Source organism: Sturnus vulgaris, chromosome 1, assembly GCF_052056855.1.
Source record: "Sturnus vulgaris isolate bStuVul1 chromosome 1, bStuVul1.hap1, whole genome shotgun sequence".
In the NCBI taxonomy this organism is placed as follows: domain Eukaryota; kingdom Metazoa; phylum Chordata; class Aves; order Passeriformes; family Sturnidae; genus Sturnus; species Sturnus vulgaris.
The window spans coordinates 68,411,724-68,432,227 of record NC_142243.1 but is presented as its reverse complement, the minus strand read 5'-3'; the positions used below and the strand labels follow the sequence as shown (position 1 = coordinate 68,432,227).

General features: G+C 38.6%; 1 protein-coding gene across 2 annotated transcripts in view; it reads left to right on the top strand.

Annotated features, from left to right (window-relative positions):
* The window catches only part of DTNBP1 (dystrobrevin binding protein 1), a 59,129-nt gene that overhangs the window by 36,371 nt on the left and 2,254 nt on the right, over nucleotides 1-20,504 (top strand). For both annotated transcript variants that reach the window (XM_014878238.2, XM_088169086.1), the window contains exons 8-9: nucleotides 17,265-17,420; nucleotides 19,310-19,453. In XM_014878238.2, the coding sequence (XP_014733724.1) occupies nucleotides 17,265-17,420; nucleotides 19,310-19,453 (300 nt within the window). The remainder of the gene's footprint in view (nucleotides 1-17,264; nucleotides 17,421-19,309; nucleotides 19,454-20,504) is intronic.

Here is a 20,504-nt window from a genome sequence, read left to right as displayed (position 1 = left end):
AGCTGTAGGAAAACTAACAGAATAGAAAGCCGAGTCCTTGATTTTTAGCACATTTGGGAAGCCATAATGGGTATGAAAATGTCCCCTAGTTGCAGGGTGGGAGGAAGTCTGGTGAAGGCACTTCTGTCTCTCTTTCTCATGCTCCGTCCCTGTGTAGAGTTCAGGGTGCTTTTGTACCAATGAACTTTTCTCCTGCATATTAGCGATTATTCAGTCTAATAAAATCCATTAAGTGAAAACTAATTTGATATGTGGAGGAGTTTTGGACTAACTCTAGAACAGAAGAGAAAACAGAAAAAGTTTTATCTAGCACAGACAAAAAAATAAATAGCAAACCAAAAAGTGACAGGTTATTGAGTGAGAATGATTTAGGAGGAAAACAATCTCAGTTATGGAGTCTCTTTTGAGAAATGAACTATTAGGATTAATTCAACTGTGGACAAGGTAAATAACTTCCAGGGATGAATCAATCATGAGATTTCCAGTGGACAGCTGCAAATGAGGTGTTAGAGGAACAACTGAGTTGTAAGAAGAGAGCTTATTTCACAAGATGCTAGGAGAGCTTGGCTTGCTTGACAGAACAGGAGACATGGTGACTTCTACATGTAAAGATATAGAAGGAGTTAGCATTAGGAAAAAGAAAAATTCCTGAAAGGCCAGAGTATGTTGAGCTGGGGGGAGCTGGGGAAGTTGTTTTGTAGTAATTAGTATGCCTCCAGCTAATTGTTAATTGTGTAAACTGTTGTAGTATTAATTTAGCAAAGAGGCTTTCTAAAATCCAATAAGCATGAAAATACTATCTGCCTATGTTGTGATACTGCTCAATTTTTTATTTTGTCTGGCATCATTTGTTTTCTGCCCTACCGTAGTCGTCAGTTACTGGGGAAGAGGAACACGAGTTTCAAACAACCCATTTGGAGTGCTGTGTCCAGTCTGGGCTCCTCAGTACAGGAAAGACAAGCAGCTCCTGGAGAGGGTCCAGTGGATGGTCACAAAGATAATTAGAGATCTGGAGTATCTCTCTTAAGAAGAGAGACTGAGGGAGCTGGGCCCATTTAGTCTGGAGAAGAGAAGACTACATGGGGATCTCATTAATGCATGTAAAAATCTCAGAGGCAGGTGCCAAGAGGACAGTGCCAGACTCTTTCCAGTGGTGCCCAGTGATAGGATGATGAGCAACGGCCATAAACTGAAATATGAGGAGTTCCAGTTCAGCATAAGAACACTTTTACACTGAGGGTGGCAGAGCACTGGAACAGGCTGCCCAGGGAGGGTGTGTGGTCTCCCTCTCTGGAGACATTCCAAACCCTCCTGAACATGTTCCTGTGTCGCCTGCTCTGGGTGACCCTACCTTGGCAAGGGGTTGGACCGGAGGATCTCTAGTGGTCCCTTCCAACCCCATTCTGTGATCCTACTGAAGTCTACTGGGCAAAAGAATCTGTTGGCTTTCTGATTCTTGTAATCTGCTGCTCTTCTGTCTACAGAGAGTGAGAATTAATAGCTCTGTGGTATAAATTTAGTCATCGATGACTAACCTGAAACTTTGTTATATAAATGTCAATTTTGCCATATTCTGCTAATTGGATCCATGTTCCAGTGATGTCCTCACTTATCATTCTTAGTTGCTATTTTGATATAGAAGGCAATATGGCATCTATCTTGCTGGCAAAGGCTTCTGTAAAGACTTCTGTATAAAGAATAAAAATTGTATGGAACCATTAACTTCACTTAATAGGGCAAGCCTGAGAAAAGTGTGGGGAAGGTTTTTGATTTTGTCACTGCCTAAGGACTTAACCACATCTCAAGCAGCAAAACAATTGGGATTTCTTCACAGAAGATAAAAGCTCCAAAATACCACTTACTAACATTGAAAGTGAGCTGATCTCAAACTTAGGTCTGGTCATTTCAGTGATGAGCATGCATACCTTTTCATGTTCTAAGCATAGAGGACAGGATAAAATTTGATTAAAATGTTTGGGCTTTTCTTCATTTCTCTTTAAACTTCAGTTTAAAAACATCACTGTTTGTTAGAATTGCTTATTTGCCATGGACAAAAATTCACTGATTCACCCTTCTTTTTCAATTCCATGTAGTACGTGATATTTTCTGGTTTATGTTTTATTGAGCTCTGTAGAAAGTGTTAGATAATTTGTGCAAGCATGAAGTTTCTGTACAATGTAGCTTTTTTTTTTTTTTAAAGCGCCTTCCTTTTTTCCTTAAGTAGAAGTTGCTGACTTCCCTCTGCATTTGTAAATAGAGCATTAGTGGCCATCAGTGTGATCTCTTATGTCACGACCCAAAAAGAAGATTTGAAAAGCTGCATTCCCTTCCTTCTGGAGTCCTGGATGATTGCCAGAACTTTGCATTAAAGCCCACAAGCAGTGGTACTAGGACAGTTTTTGCCTTAAAAGATAGGTGGAGTTACATGCGGATCACCGCGCCAGCATCTCTGGCGGGATGGAGACAGATTTGCTCTGACAATATAATGCGCTTTGCAAGTGTCTATTTTAAGAATTCTTTGTGCTATGACTTTTTTTAAGGTTATATTGAACAAGTATTTTGTTTCTCTTAAGAGTCTTACATTTCAGGAGGCTCAAAGTTCATACAGACACTTAAATTCTGCGGGTCAAAAAGTGTGTGTACCTAGAGAAGTATTTTTCAGAGTACTTCTAATCATAGCTCTTCCATATTTTATAGTTGAGCTACTTCATGGTGTTCTTTTGCCCTGTTACCACTTGGGTAGGTGCAATCCAGTCTGTGAAGCACCTGAGAACTGATTTCCTACAGGACTTTCATCACTCCACAAATATCCTGGAGCGAAGTCTTGACTTCCTCATTCATCCTCAGATGGGTGAAGGAGGGGCAGTGCAGGTGCCAGTGACACACCTTGTGCTTGACACACCTTGGATCTGACCTCCAGATCTCTTCTTGAATGAGCAGGTAGCTCAGTTTCTGGGCTCTGACAGTTGTTCTCCTAGCAATGAAACACAGATATCATTTGCAATGGCTGAGTAGCTGAATGGTTTGTATTTTGGGAGGCAGGGAAGCAGTGGCATTAATTTGCTGTGTCAGTTTATATAACCTTGGTGACTCAGTGGGTGCACATTATGCTTCCAGTACTGTTGATTTAAGTAGTTGGGTGCTGCCTTGCTCTCAAATCTGTCAGGTCTGTTCCTGATAGGTTAATAAAAGTGAAGGGTTAAATATGGTCAACTGTTTAAAATGGTCAACTGTTTAAAACTTTTAAAGAATATTTAAAACAGAAGTTAATGTGGAATGTGAATGAGACTTTGAAATGGGGTCTTTCCAAATAGAAAATTATCAACTATTACCTATGTTATTATAGGCTGCCTTACTGTAAATTAATGTTCCTCATTTTAACTTGTGGATTTAAGAATAATATTTATTGTGTTATTTTCTATATACATGCTTATGGAATGAAATATCTTCCAGTCTTTTTATTATGGTTTTTTTTTTCCCTAGGCTGAGTATCCTCATTGAGTTTGCTATTTAGAAAGCATTAGACAGGTGTTAGAAAAAGCAGGCCATCAGACTTTAATAGCTGCTAATGTGATTACTGTTTTCACTTTTAAAAATGGATTATAATAGCAGTATTCAAGTATGTAATGTCTGACCTATTTTGAATAGTAAATGAAAACTGCTACCTTGCAAACTTCTTCATCAAAATGCAATTTATTCTAGTTCTTTAATAGTTCATATTTTTATATATGAGATTATTTGTAATATATTGGGTAGAATGCATTTGTATTTAGCCTGGAGAAGAGGAGGGCTGGGGGGGACCTTATTGCTCCCCACAACTGCCTGAAAGGAGCTTGTGGTGAGGTGGGAGTCAGTTTCTGCTGCCAGGTAACAAGCGACAAGAGAAAAGGAAATGGCCTCAAGTTGCACCAGGGGAGGTTTAAATTGGATGTTAGAAAAAGTTTCTCTGTGGAAAGGGTTGCCAAGCATTGGAGCAGACTGCCCAGGGAAGTGGTTGAGTCATCTTCTACATATTTGTGAATGCATCCCTAGAAGCACTCAAAAAGATGGATATGGCACTTGAGGATTTGGTTTAGTGGTGAACATGGTGGTGGTGCTGGGTTGATGATTGGGCTTGAGGATCTTAGAGGCTTTTTCCAACCTTAACAATTCTAAGATTCTGTATTTATCAGTCTTATTTCAAAAATACAGTATTAATGTATTACCAAGTGTCAGTGCTTTATTTTCTTTCTTCTTGACCAAGATTTTAGGCTTGTTATGGTTACATGTGTCTCTGATGCAGCCACTGTTTGATGTATATAGAAACACATGTATTGTCAAGGGAACTTGTTTACTAGATAAGGCACAGATGAAAAATAATTTAGAATTAATAATACCAGCAAGGATGTTTTAAAATAGGAGGCATTTTAACCAAATGTCTACAGTTTTATAGAGCATGAAATTATAATAATGATGTTACTTTGATTCCTTATGCATGCTTCAGTTCTCATTAGCCTTGGATAGTCACCATTAGAAACAGATTTAATAGTTTATAAATAGAGAACAACAGTAGGCTGAAGTTCAGTGCCTGCTGAACACCTTGGTATAGCATTCATTCCATCCTAGACAGAAAATGTGTTCCAACAGAACATGAACGTTCTTGGTTCATTCCCACCCCCATCTCAAGCTTTGTTTATAATTTCAAGTATGTTTAGGAATTGATATTGAGGTGATTTGGCAGATACTGTCCCTGGTGTGTTTGTCCCTGGTCTTGGAAGACCTCACAGTCTTGGTTTGTCATGTTCCACTGGTTCTGTTGTTACCCAAGCCCCAGGACAGATTAGATGGTTTCGGTGTTAGTCATGTGAGGAGTTTTTTCTTTAAATTCTCTTCACTTATTCCACTTTGCCTGTCTCATTTGTGTTTTAAAAGGCATTCCAAAGTCTCTAGGCATCAAATGTTTAGACCCTCTGATATTGTTTGCAACCCACTTCCATTAAACTTTATTATTTACTTAAAAAATAAATTTTGGTCATCATGACTGTGAATGAAATTTTCCCTCCATAAAGCCAGTGAAATCAAATGTGGTGTCATTTGTCTGTTGTAATTTACAGCAGCAGTGAAAGAGATGAGAAATATTCTGCTTAAAGCAGTTGAAAACTTAGGTCTTAAAATTCGTAATTTTATTTCTGCATCAGTAATGAATAAAAATAGTTTTGGTTGCTCTAAAAGGAGGCAGCAAATCTCTTTTGCCATGAAAGTTGGACACTGTTGGGGCTGACAAAGCAGATGTAGGATGACAGGAAGAAAGAAAAGGAAACAGGGCAGATATAATGGTGGCCTGAAGGCAATGTTTTCCCACTGTCATGCCAAATGTGTTGTGAACAAATAATTCATATTTAATAATGGTCATATTGTTTTCTAATGATACCCTCCTCTAAAATTAGTAGGTGTTCAGATTTAGAGCAGGATGTTATTCAGGTTTAGATGTGAAAGAGGAAAAATTGGGCACTGAGTAGGATCAGTACACTTCAGCCTATAGTTTATCCTAATGCTTCAAAAATTAGCATTTCCACTTTCAATTTTAGAATCACAATGCAGTAGGGTCTCCTTGAATTGGTCCAGCTATGGGTGCCTGTTATCTGTTGTAGAGATGCAATGTGTGATTTTTGTTGCTATAGAGAATGATACCTAGTAGAGAGGTGCTGTTTTCAGAGAGAGAGAGAGAGAGAGAGAGAATTAGGAAATTTAACTTTCTCAGGCATCAGCCGCATGTTTACCCTGTGGAGGAAATATGCATGCATTTTGTGAGGTTCAAAGTACTTGTGACTAATTAGTGCTAAATTACTCTGAAGAACAAAATCAAAAATTAGGTTAGCAAGGCCTTATACATATTCAGGAGTTAAGGAAAATATTATAAATTAAGTGTTCTGTATTTTTAGCTGGGCTAAAGGTGAATGTTTATAAGGTGCTTACAAATTGATGCAGATGTTGCAGAAATTAATTTCTCATTTTATACTGCATTTCAGCACAGGCACAAGTCAGTGCTTGCTGTCCCAAGGTGTGGCAGGAGATGAATACTTGTGTGGCATCCCTGTGCTGGGGAAAAAGAAGGTGGGGGAAGGAAAAGCTAAGAGAGATTTCATACAGCTGTGTATATTGAAAAGAATCATCTCATAGGAAGTGTATTTTACAGGTTTCACAGTCCTAATTACTGACTTCCTTCTTCAGTCAGCCCTGTTCTTTTTTCCCTTCCCCTTTGTAAGTGCTTTTATCAGCTTCCTGATTTTCTGCTTTTTATTCACTCTTCACTGTCACTTTGATGTCTGTGCATCCTTTAGGTGGATTTTCTTTGTTTGCTCTAATAAGATACTGTATCCTAGGTGTCATCTGTCAGGTCGTTTTCACTGTAGGCATAGGGTTTAGTCACTGATGGTCACAAAGCAGGATGTGCTTCCTCACTTAAACACAATTGTTCCTTGCAGCCTCTTGGGATTTTGTCTGTCAGAGTAGCTTCAGTAGGGCAATTTTATTGTACTGGATTTTTGTTTGTGGTGTTTGGTTTCAATAAAGCAAAGCCTTCTCTGCCTCTGTTTTAAATTACTCACTCCCAGTTACTATTGTTTTTCTCCCCACAACTTGTTTAACCTCTACCAGGCTGGAGAAATCCAGGATGAAGGGTCATATCTCATTTGTTATCTCTTTTGAGCAGTCTGTCAGTTGCCCTTAGCCTCTCACTCTGCCCCATCCTCATTTCTCTTCCTTTGTATCTCCTTTCCTTTCATATTTCTCATGTATAATGCTCCACCCTGTTAGCATCAGTAACAACACCCGTCTGCTCCACCCTCTCCCTTGCTGCATGGGTGTCTCTCTTTTGTTGTATATATTCATTGAGGTGTTGGGTTAAGCAAATGAGAGACCTGGGAATTTTTGTCCTGTTTTAGTGGTAACAATTCCTCCCAATGAAAAGCAGGTGTAAAACTGAAGATAAGACAAAAGTCTTAGCTGTTAATAGTACTCTTTCTTTGAGAGTACTGCTAACCTGGTTAGTTATGTAAACCAGTGGAACTTGTCTAGATGTATTTAATGCTAATAAATTACACGAATTATTTCCATTAGTCTGTTAATTTCTATGTATTAAATTATTTATTTAAAATAATCTATTAACCTAATGATGTTAAGATCTTAGATTTGGCACACATGAGAAAAGACCTGCTAGTTTTTGTACTACCTTTAAACCAGCCTACTCCAGTGCTTGAAATATTAATGACATCATTGTTTAAATCAGTTTGATTTGAATAGCACATTTTATAATCAATTTATCTGTTACTACAATCTAAACCAGAATAAGCGTAAGTTAAAAAATTCCACTATTAATTTGTGCCTAGTGCTGCCACTGATGAATTAATGACTAAATGGCAAAAATAGTTTTGAGTGAACACGGTTGCTGTTGCAGCTTTAGCTGGACCTGGCTATGTTGTTGTTGGTTTTACACCTGATGTCAGTTCTGTGCCAGCTTCAGGAGGACAGATTATGGCTGATCCTCCATAAAAATAGTCAAACAAACACACGCCTCCAGGAGGGCTTCTTTTTCACAACTGTTGGGTCTAGAAGAATTGTTTTTGTTCCCAGCCATCAGTGCTTCTTTGGTGTGGCAGTGCCAATTAGATCTAGTACAAAAAAATCAGGTTTTGTTTGGTTGAGTGGTAGTCTGTCTTGACTTAGCCAGCATTGATGCAGTAGTTTAGTCTGGTTGTCTTTAAAGACAAAGCGAGGTAAAACTTGCATGTCGGAGGAAAAATTTGAAAACTACTGGTATGTTAAGACCTGGTAGCTTCCCTTCCTATTAGTAGCAAATGTTGACTACAACATGAAATCCTGGGAGATTTAGAGCGTGAGACATTCCTCAGGGTTGAAGAAAAGAAGAAAGTGAACCCAGCCGTACACTTTCCTGTTGTAGTTTAGAGACTGTGAAGAAGGAAGGGTTTTGGTTTGCTTCAAGTGTGCCCATGTTGTATGGTTTGCTCCTCAAGGTTTGTCCTTAAATCCTTTAGAAAGCAAACAGACATGTCAAAGTTGCAGAAACTGTTCTGAATTGGCAGTAAAAAGATGGAAGTGCTTTGACACTGTAGATAAAGATGACCTTTAGCCTACCTTCAGTGTTGCAGTTTGAACAGTTTGGAAGATGGCACAGAAATAAGTCAGCAAGCCCAGTGGAAGTAGATCATCTTTCAAGACTTTTTTTTTCCCTTCAAAAGATTTATCTCAAATATTTTTCAAGTTTATCAAAGGAATTTTATTCTTTTAATTGACCTATTTAATGACAGATAGTATTTTGCAAGTTGGAGTTATGTCAGGGCAGCTTTTTTTGTTATAGTCTGTTATTTCTGAGCTATAGACCATTTAATATTCTGTAAAAAATGGAGAAGCAAGTGGAATGGCTGTGAGTATATGAAAACTAGATGCATGGGAGAAAACTGAAAAGGTTTCATTAAAAATTTAAAACTCCATGTCCTTTCTTTAGAACTGACATACTGAATATTGCCTTACCTCTGAATCACATCTCATGTGCTAACTAAACTGTTTTTCACATTTTAATTTTAAAGATAAAAATGTTCAGTGGAAAAAGCATACTGTGTATATTTCTGCACTTAGCATCAGATGCCCTGTTTTTTGCTATATAATGCCTTTCCATAGCAGAAAATGAGGTATTTTAACTGTGAAAATATAGTCATATATTCTGAAAATATGGCTTTATGTGCAGCCAGATTGTTCTGTTTGAAATGTAGTACAGTTTTTGTTTTGATTGTCTTCCTTTTATTGTGCCTATATAATTGTTACTGTCTAATTGGCTGAATTTAGAAGCAACCCATTAATTGAAAAATACTTTTATAAGAGACTGCTATAATATAGCTTGAAGAGATCTGTCTTACAGTCTTATAAAAAGTATGGAAAAGACATGGCATTCATTGCTAATGTTGCAAATTGGCTTTACTAGCAAATAGCACTGGTACACGTTCCTTTTTTAAAACAGAATGATGGCATCTTTGCTTTGCATTTGAGAATAAATATGGATTTTTAAAATAATCTGGTCTGTCATAACTCATACACCGTGTGCAATGAATATGGAGGGCTGCATGTAATTTAAAATTCCTCTGCTGGTAACACATCTCTAATAGCTGTCTGTTAGCAAATCAGTCCCCTCGTGTTTGGATGCTCCTGGATGCAGGTTTGTTAGAGGGAATGCTGTTTCAGATATTGTTTCACTAATGATGTCAAACAAAAATGTTTGCTCATCACTAGGATTTCCAAAGAAAATCTGTAGTGTGATTCATTTGGGATGTTAACCAAACAATGTTGAACTGGACTAGATTTGTAATCTAATGGTTCTTTTTCTAAGAAATAAGCTCAGCATTAATTGCATGAATGAATAGCAAATTTTTTTTGCTTGCATTGGAGAAATTGTTTTGACAGAAATTGAATAGGAAATAGACTGAGTTGTCAAGAAAAAATAAATATTTCAAGCATGTTGTGTGTGCTACTGATACAATGATTGGCTTATGGTCTTTTAAAAATATTTCTACATATGAAATTTTGGCATAAACAAATAAGGCTACTTCTACCTGTGGGAGTGTTATTTCACTGGTGGTCCTGTAGTTCTGACTACGTGAATACTTAATTTGTACAGACTCTCACTTGTTTATTAGCTTAAAATAGAAAGAAAGAAAGAAAGAAAGAAAGAAAGAAAGAAAGAAAGAAAGAAAGAAAGAAAGAAAGAAAGAAAGAAAGAAAGAAAGATTAATTGCAGGTCCAAAGGAGGCCACCAAGATTAGAGGGATAGAGCACCTCCCCTACTAGGAAAGACAGAATTGGGATTGTTCAGCCTGGAAAAGAGAAGGCTTTTGTGGTGATGTAATTGTGGCCTTCCAGGACTTGTAGAGAGCCTACAGGAAGGACGAGATGAGAAAGATGAGGAGTGACTTTTTACGAGAGGCATGTAGTGACAGGACAAGGAGCAATGGATTCAAACTGAAAGAGAGTAGGTTTAGGTTTGATATTAGGGAAAAATTCTTTACTGCAAGGTGGTGAGTCACTGGAACAGGCTGCCCAGGGAAGTTGCAAATGCCTATTCCTTGGAAGTGTTCAAGGCCTGGTTGGATGGAGCTCTGAGTATCCTGGTCTAGTGGAAGGTCATGGCAGAGGGTTGGCACTAGATGATGTCTGAGGTACCTTCCAGTTCAATAATTTTATCTAGAATTCACTCTATGATTCTGTGATATGTTTCTATGATCTATTACCAAATATAGTCTATGTAATAAATACAGAATGCTTTACCAAGCATATGAAAAAAATCAAATTCTCTTTCAACTAGTTACATAATTGTTTTGTAAAAGGTAGGTTTTTCCTTTTTTTTTTTTGTTTTTTTTTTGGTTTTTTTTCCCTGTTCTGATTTAGCAGTTATTGGTCATGTTAACCTAAGACTTGCATTAAAATATGTCTTCCAAAATACCAAAATTCCTCCTCAGGTCTAAAATTCTGTTTCACCATCAGTGTAAAGTAAGGGAAGTTAGGCTGAACTGTATTGAGACTATAAATCTGCAGCTCATTCTTTTTGACTCTGAAGGCCTCTAGGACTGTTCATAGGATCTACCCCTCCTTCCAAAGAGAGAGGTAGAAATTGCAGGTTCAGTCAGAAAACTGGTTATACTGAAAGCAGTTTAAGGAATGAAACCTTTACTTTGTTTTAGTTATTAGGAAAGAAGGCAAAAATAGTTTTGCCTTCACTTTTTGAGGCAACATTTAGTTCAGCACAGAATGGTGGTGTTGTGTGTCTGAAATGGTTGTAGTTTGGGTGAAGAGTAGTTGCATTGGAGCAGAAGTTTGGAGCTGGGTGTTACTCTTAAGGACAAATAAAAGCTGATACCTGCCAACTGATTTGCCATGTTGTGGAACCCATGTTTTCAACCTGTGCACAATGTGTTGTGACAGCAGAACAGAATCTCATCATTAATTTATGTGTCTGCACATGCACATAATTTGATCTAGAAGGCAAACAGCTCACAGCCATGCAAAGGTTAAGATTGGCACTACGCTTGTAGTAGCAGAAGCTACTTGCCTGTCTTTGAAAACCTTCTGATTCCAAAGCCAGAGTGGTTATCCTTTTGGAATGGAAAATAGTCATTAAATTGTTCAATAGATCAATTTGTACTCGGACGATGGGATGTTACTAATCTTATTCGAGACAGTTTCATGGACCTTTGGAAACATGAATAGAATATTGCAGTGCTGTGGTTTGTATTTTAAGTACTTTGCGTTTAGATTTGCTATTGATTAATTTTTCCATTTGAAAATTAGTATTTTTGAGGTAAGGCTGAAAAAACTGTAATTGGAGAGCATATGCATTAAATACTGCCATTTCATGACAGTAGAATTGTGCTGAATCATTTGAGCTGTTTTCAGGTACAATTTCTGTAATAGTGGGATTTTTCAACAGCTTGTGGCTAATTTTTAAAGCTAGATCATCTTCACAAATAAACTTAAATATACTGAAGGTGCGTGTGACATTGTCAGGTTTATTTATAGTGGAAATATATATTTTGCAGCTCACTAACTGAATTATTGTTCTTACATACTTTAGATGGTGGGTTTATAGGGAGGCAGGAAACAAGTATGTGAACTGAGATCCTTGCCTTTTTTTTTAGTTACTTTCTGCACTAAGGAGGTTCAGCTTAATGTTATCCTTCCCTCCTTCCCTTGCAAGTCACTTTTGATTCTCTTTCACTTGGGTAGGAGTCTGACTAAATGATAAATCGGGGAGGTAGAAGACCCTCTTGCTAACAGAGCCTGTCCTGGTGTAAACTGAGAAAGGCTTGTGGTACTCACATCCCACTGAAGTCACATTGCTAAATTCTGTCTTCTAGAAGGACATGTATTGTCATTGAACGCCACTGACCATAAAAAGGACATTGAACCAGAAAAATAGAAGACAGTGGATTGCAGATTTGTTAACTTAGGGGTGGTCAGGCACGTGCCTGAAGGAGAGAATCCCCCTCCACAGCTTTTGTTGTAACATTTCCATGTTTTGCATGACGTGAAGCAAGCGTGGAAAAACCCCACCCTTAATCTGCCACAGAACAGTATATCCATGGTGATTTTGACTATAGTTAAAACCAATTAAAACTATTCTAAAGTTGTTCCTGAATTTTTTTAAAAGATTGAGAAATAGGCAAATGCACTCAGGTTTTGGGATGACTTTGGTGACAAATGAACTGGGCAAAAAGCATTTTTGCTGTTTCTGAACCACAGCAAATATAGTTCTAAAATGAGAATCCATTATGATGCTGTGGGCCACCTTGCAGAGCAGTCCCCTCAGGCTGGTATATATCTAATCATAAATGTGATTTTAATTTTTTATTATTTTTTAAATCCTAGACATATTTACATTTTTAGAACTCAATTTGCACATTTGCTTTTTGGTGGAGCATATTTGTGGTGTTTCTTAACTGTGATGATTTCCTGGTAGCCAGATAAAGTTTGGAGTTCTGTGGAAACCTTTTCCCAAGCTGTTTCCTGTCACATTGGTCGGAAGCTGCCTCTTCCTCCAGGTGCTGCATTAGTAACTGGAATCCTGGCATACACAGGCACCTATTTCTGTGGTTTGTTCTGATATTTACTTAAGCTTATCCTTTATATTCCAAGGATTTCAAGTAAGCATTTTTTTGTTTTGTTTAAAGAGAATTTTTAAGGTAAGCTAACTTGTTGAAACTGCTTTCTGGGAAATGTTAAAAATAATCCCTCTGCACTGGTAAAACTTCTGCTTTTCTTCTTCACTAAGTTGTTTGTGGGCTACTTGGAGTTTTCATATTCTGATGCAATCTATAAAAACCCTAGTTTTATCAAGTATTATCAAGAAGTACATACAGTTATTTTTAATGATTGATTCTTTTGATAATCTTAATTTTAATAAACCATTTCTTCATGAAAGTGCGGGCTTTTGAGAGTTGGCAGTCAGTAAATATAATTTGGTGCAAGAGTGTTTATTTTTTCAAACACGGATGATCTTTCTTTCATTGAGTGAAATCCTGTCTTCATATTCTAGTGAATTGGGGCTTACTTTTTTAGATTGTAATTATTTGAATATATCTTTAGCAAAAACAAATTGTAAAGAGACTGTTAAATTAGGGTTTAAAAACACTTAGGACTTGTAGTTTTCACTGTTTTCCTTTCACTCTTCTGTGGAAGAAAGACTGTGTCCACCTAGAGCAGTTATTCTACTTTTTTTTCCCCCAAGTTTTGCTAACACACTCTCCCCACCTGTCAGCAGTGTTCTGCACATCTTCCCTTATAGCATCGACGTGTATTCCAAATTCTGTCAAGAATAATTGAAATCTTTTTGAGGGAAGCTGCATCCTTTGAAGCACTCCCTGGTGTCTTGTCTTGCTTTGATATTTTTAGTTTAAAAGGTCTGTAATGAGGCAGTTTGCAGTATAAGTTGCTAAGTCCTAATGCACTCGAAAAGCTGCTTGGCTGTCTGCCTTCTATTGTCTGCTTTTCATTTCAGTGTTCTGATTTTCGAAGGATTTTGGTTGTTCAGTGAATAGCCCGCCTGCTGATAGGTTTTGACAGTCTCACAGGGTGTTCCCACAGCCGAGTGATGATGTTACAGTCTGGATGGGTGGGCAGCACGGTGGACAAATGACCAGCTGGGTGAGAGAGTCGTGCTTTGTGGGTCACTCCCTACCTAGGGGCTGGGACCAGAAGCCACAGCTCTATCCCAGAGGAGGGGATGGAGAGCTCTGGCTCCAAGCTTGGAGATGACCCCAGCTCCATGGAAAAGCCCTGGGGGTCCCATGGGCAGTGAGCCAGGTGTCAGCCTGCAGCACATCTGGCAGCAGGGAAGGCCACAGCACCCTGGGCCGTGTGAATGGGGACGGTGCCAGGAGTTCAAGGGAAGGGATTATCCCTTACCCAGCGTGTCTTCATGCAGTGTCCTGTTTCAAGCTCTCCTGGCACAGGAGGAACATCAAAAACCAGCAGTGAGTTCAGTAAAGGACTGCTTGAAACTTTGATATCTGTAGCAAAAGCAAAAACACCCACAACGAATGTGTGCATGCATTTTATGGTCTGGCTGGATGAGTCTACAAAAAGCAAATGAACTATAGAGGGAGGAAAAAGGAGCTTTTCTTTGTGTTTTCTGTGTCTTTCTCTCTTTAGACCAGATGCATTTAAGGGTTCTGCTTCACATGAGATACAAAGTTACATAATAACTTAATTGAAGGGAAGTAAACTGGTTGTGTACGAAAGCACCAAAACCCCATCCATTTGGACAACTTGACATCTTACGTGTAGGATCTAAGGGATGTGCTAGCCATGGAAACAGCCAGTGTTTTCAGTTGCTGCTTTTTTTTTATTTATTTATTTTAGTCATTCTTCCACCTTATTTGAGAAATCTGTTGTGCATAGCTGGAAAGTGTTTTAGATTAAAGCATTAAATGGTCACCTTTTTGTTTGGATAAAAACTTCAGGTACTGCGGAAGAATTTTAATTTTTAGGAAGTGTCAGCCAGACCTAGGAGTGATATCAGGAAATGGTGTCCTCTACACTTGAGGTGTAGAGTTACAAGCTTTTGTCATTTGCTCCTTTGGAGTTTGGATTCTGCTGGTGTCTGGTTCAAACACTGAAGATATGGGGCAGGGGAGTCAGACTGTGGGTTGTACCTTGAGGCGAGTGGGGTGAGATGTGAGGCTGTTCCTGAAGGCTGTGCCTCAACACTCGAGTGCTCACTTTTTTAGAAAAAAATCTGCTTACTTTTAGTGTCTGTTCTCTTAAAAGTCATAGCTGGTGAGGAATTAGTCATGTTTTATTTGGGTTATTGTGGCAACTCCTGTATGTCTGCATCTGTGCATTAACATTTGCTGTGTAGTCTGTCTTTTTTTTCTTTTCCATGCACAGCAGTGTGCTAGAGAAATAGGTGCCATTGCTAATTGAAAAGTACCATTTTAGGGTGAAAGAAAAAATACAATAGTATTTTAAGTATGCCAAGTCTCAGTTTGCATCCTGGGAGGAATTCATATGAGCAGTGTATGATGGCATATGGATGACACTTTGGCTTTCTTGGAACTCCTTTGGTTCTGTCTCTATTCAGTGTTTTATAAACGACACTTGGCTTAGGGAAAATGTAATTCTCAGTAGCTCTGTGAAAGAAACAATACACCTGTTTTCTTTGGTTTCATGTTTGACTGTTGGCTTCACCTCCCATCCTTAGCATTTCTGACAACAAACAGAAACCTCAAATGCAGCAGTTTTGTGTTGCTTAGTCAGGCACCTCTTCCTACACCAGGCAGGGCATGAAACTGTGCAGCAAGGTTCCAGATGTTAACTCTCCATCTGACTTTGGAGAAAAAGTCCAAGACAGCTCTTCAGCTCATGTATTTGCAGTTTCCTGTGGAACATTCCAGCACAGCAGGCAGCTATTGCCATTCAGATCTAGCCAGTGACAATTTCAACAGTTTGCAGGACATTTTAGGCAAAAGTTAAAAACAAAGAGCTCAATGTCAAGAAAGAGATTGTATCAGTCTCCTGTCACTTGGATCTCTGTTTTGGGGTTAAAAATATCCCAAATTACCAGTCTAGAGTGCAAAACTGTCAGAATATATTATGAGAGAGAAAGAAAATTCCCATTGTCAGTGAGAGCCACTGGCTTTTATTATTACAATTGAATAGCATTTCTGCATCATAGACAATGTTATTAATAATTGCTCGTCATCCAGGACTGCAGTAAAGGAGTTGCTCCAGGGGACACAGAGTCACAGTTACGCCACAGTGTAATTGATAATAAGGACATGTTGCCTTCAGGGAAGATGCTTTCCTTTTTATACACTGATGTTTTTTTTCTGAAATTTCCTTTAAGAAAGAGATTTCTGCTTATTTATTTATGTTTTAATGAATATCTAGTGTGTCAGTCCAATTTCCTGGCTTCTTTTGGCATCTACCACAGTTCAGTTGCTTCTGTGTATGATCTGTGACCTTGATGCAGGCAAGAGAGTGAATTAACTGCTCTCTGATCTTCTGCCTGGTTTAATAAAACATGTTCTGCATTTGGGCAATAATCTCCTTCATAGTAAATGCTTTTAATGAATGTCCGTGTTGTAGAGTATCATTAACATAACATTTTTCCTGGAAGACTGACACAATGCTTGTCCTAGAAAACCTTACGCTCCCTCAGCATTTATCCACGTGGATGCCATATTCCAGCTGTGTCTGTCTGGTGTGTGAAAGCTTGGACATTTTTCACCCAGTGGTATTTGTTGGAGCTTTCCCTAATGGGCAGAACGGAACAGACCAGCAGCTCTTCTTGCCACCCCCATCCCTTCCATCAGTAGCTCAGCTGGAAAACTCCTTTTTTATTGTAAGCAGAGTGCCCATGAGACCAGAAAAGTGAACAGTGAACTCTGGGAAAAGGGTTCCAGGTTATATATACCTCATAAAAAGCAGTTTTTCTGAAGCATATGTCTAACAGTCTGGCTGAAGTCAGTACTTCAATAGCAACTACATCTTTTTATTCTAGAAGATATTGTTCTACAATAAACAGCACAATTCTTATCTGTCCAGTGTAGAGCAACACAGAGGGGAAGGAGTTCCTCTAATGATATTCTGTCTAACATTTCCTAATTCTGTTTAATATTTCCTTTGCTGCATGTACTTATAGGATTCTTCAAGAATTTTTCCATTCTGTCTGGAGGCTGGCAAAGCCAGAATCTTAGGCACACATGCACGCACACACATTGTGTATGTGTATTTGTATGTATATACATAAAAGTACATATATGTATCTCGCCACTTGCATTGTGGTGGAAATGTGCAGCAATATTCAAATGTAAAGTTGCATTTAAAAAGCATACATTTATCCTTTTGTGTGCATTAGATGCATATGACTGCAGAAGCACCCTTACCTGTGGTTTTTTTGGCAGAATTCTGAAATCTCTGTTGTTGATGGACAGTGTGCTCTCAGGTGTTCCTGTTAATACAGCTCAGGAAATTTGCATCTTGCCTCAAGATAAATAGTTATGACATCACTTTAATGTGAAGGTTATGCTGCCCAGTATGATATTCCTGCCCTGGTTTAAAATACAGTTGCAAAGTACAGAGACCTCCTTTTATTGCAGGCTGTGTTAACAGCCTGTAGTAACAGTCTGTCAGAATTTATTGAATTGGTTCTATAGGTTTTAAATTCTGAGAGTGGGGGGATACACCTGCAATATTTGATTTTTCTGTTTTATGCTCAGCTGAACTGGATGCTGAACATGCACAGAAGGTTTTGGACATGGAGCACACCCAGCAGATGAAGCTAAAGGAGCGCCAGAAGTTCTTTGAAGAAGCCTTCCAGCAGGATATGGAGCAATACCTTTCCACAGGATACTTGCAGATAGCAGAGAGGAGAGGCAAGTTGTAAAATACCTTTTGCACAAACTCCCAGCTTGGAGAGCACTGTTGAGTGGGCAGAGCCAGTAGTGCTTAGAGAGGAAGGACAGCAAAAATGTCCTAATTCTTCCTCAGTAGAACTGGAACTTCAGATAAGCCTTTTAAACAAGCTTTGTGTCCCAGGGGTACTGGATACTTTAGAAGATTAGTCAGGCTCTGCTCCTTGTCTGAGGAGATGCCGAGCACTGAACTGTATCTGGAACAGCGTTTTTCTCTGCAGCTGAAGAGTGCATCTATGTAAAAATATGGATGGAGGCAGCTGCTTTGTCCACTGGAGTTCCTAAGCCTGGGATTGTCATTTGGCAAGGAGATGCCTCAGAAAACTTTGCAAAGTGCAGAGGAAAGCTCAGTGTAGCATTTCCAAACAGTTCCCAGCTGGCAGTTATTCCCACTGGGTGCGATTAGGACACAGGAGGTCACATTAAGTGCTCTCCTTATTATGAAATGACACAAGCCTGGCCTCTCTGGACTGGTTAAAACACAAGAATGCTAGAGATTACAGGGAATTCTGTGTGGGAGGTTTCCATCTGTTAGGCCAAAATGCAAGGATTGCTGGACCAGTAAGGAAGCCAGTAGGAAATCATGCATTCATGTGGCAGGAAAAAATGTAGATATTCTGTCCATGCTCCAAATGCAGTTCTGCTGTCATTTGTAATGTCAGAGCAGAGAATACAATCCAAGGTTTCTATTTCTTTGCATGAGTGCCATAAATACTCATCTGCAAGATGCTCTGCATGGGTGGCTAAGGAGAGGTGGGATATGTAAACCTAAATTCACAGTCAGGGGAGAAACTGAGTTTGAGTCTCCTGCTTTCTGTAATATGTTACCTTTTAGACTAAAAGTGGACACAGTCATGGGCTGGTATTGGAGACACAGCTCTGTTGGAGTGTTAGGCTGCCTAACGTTTGGAACTTCAGCTTTTAAGGATAATGTGGAATTCAAATATATCAAAGAAACTGTTTTTATGAGAGATTTGGACCTGCAGTACATGTAAAACTGGAGAGTTATAGCATATTTGAGAAACAAATCCCCCAATCAAAATACAGAATTTCATCTCATGAAAGCCTATGAAGACCTTCAATAATGTTGTTGTTAAATAGAGATAATAAGTAAACTGCTCATTGTAATAATTTGATATTATGCAGCAGTGGGACTTAATTTGAGTGGCCCTGAACTTACTTGTTTCCTGTTTGCATATTTTGCTCTTCAATGAAGAAGATGCTCATCCAAGTATTTACTTCCTTTGCAAATTGTCAGTACTATATTGACAATTGTAATAAGTAATTTAAGTGAGTAATTAATAATGTGAAATACCCATGCTGAGAGAAGATACTGGGTATGTGCCTGGGTTTTACAGACTACTGTAATTTCTTAGATTAACTGAGAGAAGAAGAACAGCTGCTCTCTGTTAACATTAATCCTGGTTTCTGAATTTCTGTGTCCCTGGTGTATTGGCATTTACTGACTGTGTACTTAAATGTGTTTTTCTCTAAAAAGACATTTGGTTGAGAAAATTGAAAAGAAGTGTTCCAAAATGGAAAGTTTCAATCTTTGTGCCTGAGTCCCATCTCAGCTTATTTCTGAGAAGGTTTTTGCTGTAAATACTGCTGCTAAAAATGTTTTGGTTTACAAAAGCAGTAATGGATGTTAGTTTCACAATAAAGATTGCACAGAGTGCTCTTGGATTTGGGCTGAGGTTGCTGCTGAGCAGCCCCTGTGGGTGGGCTCCTTGCATTCCTGAGTTTAAGTATAGCTGATGCAGACACTTAGAGCAGCCTCTGGAGCCTTGGTCGCTAATAACCTCGTGTAGCTGATTGTAATTTCACTCATTGTGCTGTTTCTCCTGCAGAACCGATTGGAAGTATGTCCTCCATGGAGGTGAATGTGGACATGCTGGAGCAGATGGACCTAATGGACATGTCTGACCAGGAAGCACTCGATGTCTTTTTAAACTCAGGAAGTGAAGACAATAATGTGCTGTCTCCCATGCTGGGTATGGTACTTGTAGTGACAGCCTGCTTAGAGACAGTGATAAACCACCAGAACTGCTCTCATTTGTAATGGGTGATGTTATCTCATAAAACATCACACTCAATGCAGATTGACTGTTCTTCCTTCGTGCTTCTCAAAACATTAGCATTTAGTTGCTGTACAAGGGAGTTGCTGCAAAACTATGTGATATTTCCAGATTATCTCATTTTTCTTACTGCAGCTTTTCTTACTTACAGCTCCTTGTTTTATTCATCACAGTCTGAGTAAGTGATGTGTTATATACGGGCTTGAGGGGCATTTTTCCCAATATAGAGTTAATAGAAGACATTTTGACAAACATCAACAGAAAGCTTGCAGTAATTACGCATTTATTTTTAATACTGATTGCTTAGAGTTTGTCCAGAATGTTGCTTGTTAGACCAGTTGTATAATGCAAGATCTTCAGTGAGAGATACTGAGAGACAAGGTTCAGCCCAGCAGTTTACATATACACTGAGAATTAGCGTCTCAGTACAGGATCTTTTATCTGCCGTGTTTTTTTAGTTAAAAACTTCAGTGTTAAAATGCCCTTCCTCAAAAGAGCCGAAATTATTTTTCTTGTGGGAGATGATGAAGCTCCTTTAAAGGTCCTTTTGATTTCTTCTGAAAATACAGATTAAAATATTTTTATGGAAGTACTTACAGTACTCCCTATGTAAAGGTGATTAACACCTGCTGTGAACATGAAAAGCTTGTGGTAAATGATCAAGGCACACTTGACTACTAAAGGTTTAGGTTTTTGTGTTTCATTGCAAAAACTGAGTTGAGATGATTCGTTTTGGATAGGCATCCACTTCATGAATTATTAAAGCTGAACATCATTTGAGCTTGCCAGTAATTGCAGAATCTAGGGCATTTTTCCCCTTGCTGGCTCTTTGGCAGATGCTGGACCAAGAAGCTTCGTGTCTTAACAGCAAAGACTCTCAGCTGTATTATCTAAGGAAGTGCAGAAACTACTTTTTTAACTAAGTAGATAAATTAATTAGCTTTTGAAAAAAATGGATTCTTTATTT